The sequence below is a fragment of the Mycteria americana genome, chromosome 3, assembly GCF_035582795.1.
Source record: "Mycteria americana isolate JAX WOST 10 ecotype Jacksonville Zoo and Gardens chromosome 3, USCA_MyAme_1.0, whole genome shotgun sequence".
NCBI classification, from domain to species: Eukaryota; Metazoa; Chordata; class Aves; order Ciconiiformes; family Ciconiidae; genus Mycteria; species Mycteria americana.
Window position 1 is genome coordinate 28,726,347 of NC_134367.1, and position 10,065 is coordinate 28,736,411.

Here is a 10,065-nt window from a genome sequence, read left to right on the forward strand (position 1 = left end):
AGGGCCTAGGGACATTAGTATGCGTAGTATCAAAACAGTTCTCAAGATGCCCGAGTTCTCAGCTGTTTTGCAGACAGGCTGAAATAGAATTAAACCCTGTAGTTGAAGTACCTACTTGAACTAAAAAGGCAGGTTTAATGAAATAACTTTATTGTATCAAATTCCCCTTCATGCTGAAAGAGAGAAATTTGAGTCTTTCTGCTGCACATATAAACATATATATATGCATCCATATTGTAAGAACAGTTTTAAATTAAAAAGTGACCGAGATTGCATTATTTCCCTTCTTCTGCCATAGTGACTTCCATCCCAAATATCCTCAGTTTACAAAACAAAAAAAACCCATAACATACATTTAACTGCCAGTTCTGCAAGTTCAACCCAAAATCCAGGATTCAAGTTAAGTCCTCCAAACTACTTACGCATCCTCTCTAATAGTAAAGATTGCTAATTAAATCTAGGTCTTAGTTTTCTATAGCAGGAAGATTACCTACACTCACTCAGTATATTACTTCACAAATGCACAAGGAAGAAGCAACTGCATTTGCTCTTTCTTGGTTCTATCAGGTCTCAAAAAACAGACTGGAACCTTTTTTTTGTGGTTCTCTTGATCTTTTTTTTTCTTTAATCTTAGCTAGGGGTTACTCCTATAAAGATCTGAATCAAGATTTAAAACATCAAATGTAAGATTTTACATTCAGTTTCTCATTCCACTCCCTCATTAACAAGCTTTCACTGATGCTTCTTTGCATGCCTTATGTTTATTTTAGGAGATATTATTCTTATCTTCTAAAACCTAAACTCTAAGCAGTGCTGGAACCATTTCTCAGATATTGAAGACTGTGATTTGGCATGTGGCATATTCCAAGATAAATCCACACATTCAAAGGGATTAAAAGCAATTGTATTTTACATAACCCGAACAAAATTACTTTTCCAACCAAGTTCATGAAATACAACATCAATAACCTGCTTTCCAGTTCCTAAGCAGGCCACCAAGTATATACATATGAGTCCTTGTGTGAACCTAGGGTTTAGATGTGAGTTTAGAATACAGTTTTTAATAACCTATGCTGCATTACACTGCTGTTTTACACAACGTGGGGTTTTTTTCCTGTCATAAGCTTAGGATTCCTGTCGAAGCAGGTAAGTTGTAACACTAGGAAAATCTGATGATGTGTAAGCAAATAGTCAAATAGCATCCCCAGTCATGCCTCAAAATATCCTTTCAATACTCTTTCCTGTCTAAATCTACAAACCACAGAAGCTGGCCTGTTCTCCAAGCAGTCCTATCATTCTCTGACAAGAAGGCTTACAACCCTCCATGGCTGCCTTGCCTTTGCGATCGCTTGTCCCAGTTCCTTCCCTGTTACCTCAGGGCACCACAAGCCTACAGTAGGAACAGAACAATTATTTAAGAACAAAAATAAATCAGAGTACTGCTTGATCAGTGGTCTGCAAGAGGAAGTTTAATTTAGAATATACTAGCACATTCCCTGAGCATGTCCCTCTTCCACCTCTGCTTCCTCCATTTCCCATCTCCTCACTTCTCCTCAGCTTGGACAGTGTATGGAATACATCACGAATCTGCCATAAAGAATTAACTTTAAATACTAAAAATACAGTAAGAAGGAGAATAAGAAATAACACACAGATTGCTAAACCACTTCATCAAGCATAAAATAGATGCATAACTGATGAGAGACTTAACAGGCATATATAAAAAAAGATACCTAGCGTGGAATTCAGATATCTATTAAGATACCTAGATTCGGATACCAACAATATAGCTGAATGGGTCTCTCCTTCAGGAGCTACTGGTCTAAGCTCCCATTATAGCCAATGAAAAATTTAGTCAATACATTCAGTGAGGCTTGAAGAACTGTTCAGCTCATCCTGAAGCAGACACCTACAGTAGGTCAGCTGAGTAGCTCCACAGACTATAAACTGTAAATGCTTACAGCAAGCTTATCTTGCTGTATAAGATGATGCTGTTTTTGCAAAGTCACTTTCCAATTCTGGCTGCACTTTACACGCAGGAGGGTAGCGGCAGCAGATTAGAAAGGAATGATGCCTCGACCTAGTTGTATCATTTGTTCTAGAGAGAACAAAGAAGGAGGATAAATATAATGCCTCAGTCTGACATGATTATGCATTTCAGTGTAGTTAGTGCTATCAATTTAGATAATCAAAAATTAAGTCTTGTAAGAACTGTGTTTCACTTCCAGTCTGCTCTACTATTTACCCTGCCATCCTGAAGCCGAGTGCTGTATTTAAGCAGCTGAGTGGACAGGGGCGATAAGGACACTGGCACAACTTGCAAGAAACACGTCTTTGCCCATATGTCCACTGCAGTTAGTTTCTATAGCTGATGTAGCGTTTTCACACTTCAGCCGTAACTCATGTTTCATTCCCGCTGATGAGTCAGGAACAGCAAACCACTGACTCTCCTTGATGCAAGGCAGTAGGGCACAAGGGAGCACAGCAGGGGCTCAGGCACTTTGAACAGCAGAAGAACCCAGATAACAGGTACCCAGGCTCACAGGTGAACTAGAAGCACAAGGAATTGGCTCAAAAACAGCCAGCTTTGCTAGCACTAGGTCAAGATCAGCCGTATCGGCTGTGGGCCTGACGACCTGCTCGAGCATCTCTGCAAGACAGTGCCGAGCCCTTGCCCAGGGGAGCTGGAGGGGCCCGAGCGTGCCCTCCTCAGAGCCCGAGACCCCTCCGGACCACAGAGCATGGGAGGGCAGGCTGAGAGGCCGCGGCTGTGGACGGCACCCGCTCACGTTTGACGTGGCCAGGACCAATAGCCCAGCTCAGCTGAATTGCATCCTGTATGAAAACAGCAAGGTGACTTCAGGCTGTGCCCTGTGTGGTTCTTCCATAGCATATCCAAGGTGCCTCTCCTTAAAAAAGTCTGGGAGAGGAAGAGAGTGTGAGTGACGTGCCCATGCCCTAGGAAAACACATGTAACAACCCAGGAGCAGAAACAGCCCCAGGGGTTGTACTACCCTGTTCATGCAGTGCTTGCTTTCATTTAATAACCTCAGCCTAAAGTGCTGAGCTGTTTCTGAAGGGGCATCCACAACCTGATCTGTCACCCTAATAATCTAACCACAATAACTGAGAAATCACTGTCAAGCTTTTCTGAGCCATATGTGATCTACAGACCCCTGCATGATCCTTTCTGTCTAAGAAGAGTTTCTACAGCAGATGTGGCAATACATGTACTCACCACAAGTACGACCTCAGCTATTTTAATTCCCAGTTTCAATCTGAGGTTAGTTTTGGCCAATAAACAGTAGCTAGAAGTTCCCATTCCGTACATGCGTACAATGTGGCTGCTAACAGTCGGATGGTGACAAGCCTTGCTCCACCTGGATCCCCTTGAAACCAGGGCTCTGCTTGCTTGCAAGCAGCTGCTTGTGTGCACAAGGAACGTGCACGGTAAAGAGGCATACGACATAACTGAAGCTGCAACCTCATCTAAAACACACGTTTCTAGAGATAACAGTGATACTGAGAAGCCTGAAATATAAGTATTTACATGATAGCTAGGAGGTTGTTGATAGAACTATATTAATGGGAAACTAAATAGTAAGAACTTTTATTAAGTACTGGATCTTTATACAGTGGCTGTCCCCATCCTGTTAGAGAACTGTGAGGATGTGTTCCTTTATAATGCAGGTCCCAACATACAGTGTATCAAGAGCATGCCGTGCCCATTGATGCGGACCGTGACACAATGTCAGTACTTTATCGGGTGATTGATGGAGCTAGGAGGAGACCCCCTCAGCATTTCAATGCTCTGCAGATTGTTGGATGCCAGAATAGAGATGCGGGCAACCAGGTGGCCACAGAAATACAGCGGGCATTTCTACAGCACACTGGAGTACGGAGTAAAGGTACCCGAGTTAACTCTGGAGTTAGCTCAGGAACACAAGTGGCCTTGCTGCAGCAACCGGGGAATTGCCATATATTCTGTGATACAATTGCCAAACGGGCTGTTTCTCAGCATAGACGGATGCTTGGCTAGGCTATCTTAAGGCAGCACTGCAATGAATAAAGCTGACAAACAGTGATGGACAGACTAGGTACCATCTCAGTGGTACCTAGTTTGCCATGTAACAGCTCAGTGTAACATTATCTGTCTGGGCCACATTATTGTTATGAAAAATGGATAGAAGGATTTGTCCTTATACAGTGTAACCTGTATTTACAGCTCTCCATGCATTCCTGTACATAAGTGCTTTCATACATCTAAGAAAACTATTTATTTTTGTCTCTGATTTATTTTCCCTTGAACCTGTTCCTGAAGTCTTAGACAGCTAATGGAAAAACAGTTTAAACATCCTGGGGGGAAAGCATGTTAAACACAAAGGTAAAATATTTTCAGGCTGATTCAGCTCCGCAAAGACAAAGAGGCATCCTTTGAATAGGTGAATGAATGTATTTTTCTGGCTAGTCCTGTACATTTCTGTTGCTCCTTGAATGCACTACCTCCAATCAAACAGAAAACTCAAATTCAGCTTGGAGGGTCTGCTGATTTCTCTTTTCACTGGAGCTGTACATATCTGGAGCAGTTTATAAATAACTCTGCAATGCTTGGGATGAATTATGGTGCAACTCTTCAAAGACTATTCATTATTGTTTTGTAAGATATCTAGAACTGTATTTTTAGGCAACTGTCTCACAGTCAGCCTCAGAAGGGGGACGATCATGGCAAAGGTATGCTTAAGGATAAATTTTTAGGGAACACTTTTTCTGGGCATCAATTGTTGGCAAAGTCAATATATACATTTACCGGAGATGGTTGTACTATAGTTTTGCATCCATTGTACCATAATGGATGATATAGCAAATTCATTTGCTCTTAAAAATTGTCATCAGTCTTGGCTGACCTATTTCACTACCAGTCTTGTCACAACAATAGACTGAATATATGTAACCTTGTAGTGACTGTTCAGTATACTAAGAAGAAAATGTGGGGTCTGCAAAACTCAAATGCCCAAGTGTTATTCCTTTGCTAGAGCTGTGGTTAATATATGCTGCCAGCCCTCCCAAAGAGTCTTTTCATAAAGTGTCTGCTCCTGTTTGCCTTACTGGTGTGTCTAGTCCCACCAGACATGCACCTGGGTTATGTGAAGTCAGAATTTACAGTGGACTGTACAACTTCCATGGATTTGCTTCCTAGTAGGTTTATACCTGTAGGTCTCAGTAGAAGCATTCACAGGAAATTTGCCCAAAATACATGAGTCAAAATTAAATAAATACAAAAAGATACCATATTGCTCCTGACTACCCACTGACACTGTCACCTTCAGTTCCTGAGATCATACTATTTCTAATTTGAAAGGTAAGATAGGGGGGAAATGTAAAGCTCAGAGAAAATTTCAGGCAAAAGATTTATAAATCTGGTGTTTTCCCCAATAATATGAAAAGCATCAACTACTGGTTTAGCAATTAGCACAATTAGCCCTTCACAGTCTCAGGAAAAAACACCACTTAAAAATCCTGAATGAGAACCTTCCTTTTCAACAATCCTTATGCCCAAATCATGAGGTTTTAAGAATTATACCATTACGATTAATTCCTTCCAGCCTAAGGGCTAGAAGCTTACTTCCTTTTTAATTGAAAGGTAAAAATCTCACATAATCCCATGACTCCAGAGGCTTAGACAATAAGGAAAACTAATTCAGAAAGAAATTTAAATCACAAGTAGCATCACCAACACATTAAGCAATGCCTTTAAATTGTAAAGTACAGAAGACACTCAAACCTCTTTGTAAAGTATAAGCTGCTAAACATCTAAACATATCAAGCCCGAACCCCGAAGTCCTCAGAGAAAATTCCTATACTTCCTGAAAAACCAAACTTCTACAGAGAGCACGAGAAGAATTAAGTCAGGGAATCATTGATAACATTCAAATTTTTGAATATACAAGGAATAGTAATAATTAAAAAAACCCAACATAGTCCCTATTTTTGTAAAACTCTCACTGAGTTATATTGTTACTTTGGTGTGGTTTTGGTTGAGCACAGACATGTCATTCTACAACTGATTCTCAAAATAAAGAATAGTGCAAATAGCTACATGAAAGTCTGATTTGTCATGTAAGCAATGAATATTTCTGTTGGAAATTTACTTGTTTTCTTTTTACAGCCATGGCATATCTAGGTCTCCCTCAGATTAGAAACATTAACTATTCTGGGTGCGATTCCTATGTGACTTCATGGAGTATCTATAGTACCTGGGGGATGGAAGGAATCTTAAGAGCAATTATAGTCACAATGAACTTAAAGGACTGCAATAAAAAAATATATAAAAAAATAGACCTGACAGACTTCAGATGGTAGTAAATGAATGTTAGTGAGGAGGCAGAGACACCACTGTATTATCTCAGGAAACTCTTCACGTCTTCTTGCTGGTTAATTTTTCTGTTATGAAGCATCTCTAACAAAGACAGACTTTAACCTACTTTATATTCATAATGGTTCATGCAAATTTGCCTCCTTTTGAGGCAGGGGGTCAAGTGTTTAAGTTCATTCTATAATGAGTAATATCTGCGTGGACTTTTGCAGTATAATAATGAGGCATGTTTTGCAGAGACATTCAAAATCGAGACCCACAAAAACAAAGTGTTTGTGGATTCGGTTCACCAGTGGCATATAAAAATCAGAACAGGAGAGCTGATAAGTACCATAAATACATTTTCAAATGTAGTATTTACCCTCCCATAGTATGGTGTCTTATTTTTTAATGTGGGGTTCAGTACTAAAGGAAAGGGATTCAATAGTTCTCACTGTATATAGACAAAGACAACGTAGGCACGTGCCATGAGAGCTGTGGCTCTGGCAAAGAACCTCAACATAAATTTGCTACACATCTATTTTTCCAAATATAAGGCTTTCCTGGCAGGCAGCCAATCATGCAGGAATTGCCAACCGTTCTGTAGATAGGGCAATTATAATTCTCTGTGCACTGCCACTAGAGCACCTGCATCTTCACGTGCGATGTAAGTCAGATTTGAACCCAGCTCTCAGGAGATGAATGCCAACCTACCGCTCTTTACTATCAACCTATTTTTCATTATCTTTTATTATCATTAAGAAACACCATTTGTAACTGCACCTGACAAACAACTAAGCATAGTGGAAGCCAGCAGACAGACCTTGTGCTATAGAACTTGGCCTTGAGATGTTATGTTCATTTGGGGGGGGTGGGGTATTATGCAAAGCCCATATTTTTCATGTATCATGTTTTGCTTTCATCAACATGTTATTGGAGTTGAAAGTGCATAATGTTTTGTGCTGATATAGAATGAGAATGTCAAATTCTGTTTCAGATAATGCTGCCAATTTTTTCATGGGGGTATGCCTGTAATTTGTTATTAATCAATTCGATTAGATTCATTAAAATAAGGTTTTACTTGGAAAAAAAAATAAAAAATGAAAATTTAATGATGTCAAATGAGTCATCATTTTCTCTTAAGAATCGAAAGTCTACCATCAGATAACGAAGGGGAAAACAGCTCCACCGCGTACTTAAAAGGGCAGTGTAGACCATTAGCTGTGGTGTTACTCTGTCTATTATGAAAGAATGTAAGTTTGTATTGGTTTATTCTAGCATGTTTCAGTAAATGGAAGCTTCTAGGGAACATTTTAAATGTGTCTACTTCTAACTCGGTGATATGCAAATAACCACATGCTGGATTAATAAAAATAAATTAGTCACTTTGCAAACTTCGCTTTTAAGAGTCACTGTACAGGACAACATGTATTTCAAAAGGGTGTAACACATTAAAATTCATCTTTATCTAGGCTCAAGAGTGAGAGAATTTTACATGGAAGCAAAGTATTTCATATTGGAGGAACTAAATAATGAAAAAATCTTTTGACTTCTGGAGGGACACATTTGTTTGTTCATTTTACTGCAGCACTGTTCAGTCAACAACAAAACCAGACTGTTCATGGTTTAAAGATAGGACACTCCCTATGTGATCTTCTTTTTGTAATAGTGCGTGGAAATTTCAAAATAGTTTGGAGTTTAAAACTAATTGCCAATAGAAACCCCGTTGCAAAAATGTATCCCATGCATACTTTTGAAAACATTACTCATAATTGGGTAATTTTCTCACCCACAACTGGGTAAGGAAAAATGCAAGTAATTTAAAACAAAAGATCATTTTAGTGCAAAACTCTCTCTCAAGGCTTCCAGAATAACAGGCAATGGCATGAAGATATGCCTTAAATCAATAGCAGGAAACCAGGCAAGAGAAATACCTCAACAGGAGCTCTACAAGGCAGCATGGAAACAAAGCGGATGCTAAAACAACTATTATTTTCCGTATTTTCCCAGCAATTATGCTCCTCATTCAGAATCCCTAGGAAGCGACTGGGGTTTGTGTTCTACTTTTAGCACTGGCATGTAAGAGTTTTCATTCCCCGACCTATGAATACAGTCACGAAATGAGGCACCTGCCACGCAGGCTTCTAGTCTGGATCCTTCTGGGATCTCCCGCGGCAGCGTCCAAGCCAAGCGGGCAACTTCCCTGACAAGGAGCAAGGCGCAGGTGAAGGCTGGCAGCAAAGCAAGCGAGCGGAAGCTCTGCAGTCGCACAGCCTACCGGCTCTGCACGTATTTACAGTGCGGTCAATAACTGGGCTTGGGGTTGCTTTCTGGACAGAGGGAGGTCTGGCACGTACAGCAAGCACAGATTTTCCTGAAGTAACCAACTGCTTTGGAAATGACACAAATCAGCAAGCCGGTTAGCATAATACGAATGAAGAGCTGACGTTTTGTGTGGAAAAAAAACAAGAAATGAAAGAGGACATGATGTCTTTCATGCAAAATGAAAAGTTTGCTACACGATTTCATTAACAGAAGACGACAACGATATGTACTCGGGTAAATAGAACAGCTTCTGACCTTGAAATTGCGTGCTAAATAAATTACCTCAGAGCGAAAGTGATGAGTTCTCATAACAGCATCTGGAAGGGAAGCAGAAAGACACACAGGCTGCATCCAGCTCCGCCTCAGATTTCGCTCGGGCTAACGGTTTTATCGAATTGCTCGCCCTTCGGCGCATATTCCTGGACGGGGTCTGCCTCTCCGGCGCAGCCGGCAGCTCCGCCCGGCATTTATATTTAATTCATCGGGAAGAAGTTGAGCATAAAGTTCTGCTGCACTTGGCAGACCGGGGGGGCTGGGGGGTTTCCCAGCCCCTCGCCTCCCTCCCGCGGGCCGAGGTTTCGCTAAGGGATGGGTGGAGACAAGGCTGCCGCAGTCCTGGGCTCGGCTTGCATTTTCTTTAAAGCCTTTGCCCGGCTAAACCGAGGCAGAGCGGCCCTCCGCCGGCAGAAGCCGCGGGATGGGCCGGGGGCACCCCCCTCCGCCCTCGGGGACGGGCAGCACCTCTTACCTCGGCTCCTCGAGCGACCCGAAAAGACGGATTTGATGGGATGCCTCCCTTTCTGGAGCCTGCGGTGCCAGCAGCAGAAGAATAAAATCGTAGCGATGGTCCCCAGCAGCAGCAGGAGCAAGAAGAGGGCGCACTGGATGCTGTAGGGTCTCAGCAGGACCAGGAAAGCCGCGGCAATCATGGCTCAAGCGCCCGGCTGCCCCTCTGCCTGCGCGGGTCTGCGGCGAGCGGCGGGGGGCCGGGCAGCGCCGGGCAGCCTCTCCCCCCGGCAGCGGGGCGGGCATCGCCGCCGGCACCGCGCTGCTGGAGCCGGCAGCCGGGCGGGAGGCGGCGGCGCGGGGGAGGAGGCGGAGGCGGAGGAGGAGAAGGAGAAGGAGGAGGAGGAGCGGGATGAAATTCAGGCCGTGACTCAGCAGCCGCCGCGGTGGCGACGGTTGCGGCGGGGCTTCCCCCTCCGCGCCCGCGCGGCAGCCAGCAGCCGGGAGCGCGGCGGGCCCAGCGCCCGCGGCACCGGCGGGGCGGGGCGGGGCGCCGCATGGCATGGCAGCCGGCGCGGGCACGGCGGGCGGGGCGGCGGGAGGAGGAGGAGGAGGAGGAGGAGGAGAGAGAGAGAGAGAGAGAGAGAGAGGGAGGGAGGGAG

The 10,065-nt window shown here is 43.2% G+C and overlaps 1 protein-coding gene across 12 annotated transcripts in view; it reads right to left on the reverse strand.

Annotated features, from left to right (window-relative positions):
- The window catches only part of DST (dystonin), a 313,545-nt gene extending 303,560 nt beyond the window's left edge, over positions 1-9,985 (reverse strand). For 3 of the 12 annotated variants that reach the window (XM_075498102.1, XM_075498098.1, XM_075498097.1), the window contains exons 1-2: positions 9,426-9,780; positions 8,933-8,994 (exon numbers count right to left, since the gene is read on the reverse strand). In XM_075498102.1, coding sequence (XP_075354217.1) covers positions 8,933-8,994; positions 9,426-9,606 — 243 coding nt within the window. In that variant the 5' untranslated portion in view covers positions 9,607-9,780. Of the gene's footprint in view, positions 1-8,932; positions 8,995-9,425 lie in introns of all 12 variants that reach the window. The other 9 variants (XM_075498101.1, XM_075498100.1, XM_075498103.1 and 6 more) reach the window with 8 other exon arrangements.
- Positions 9,986-10,065: the final 80 nt, after the last annotated feature.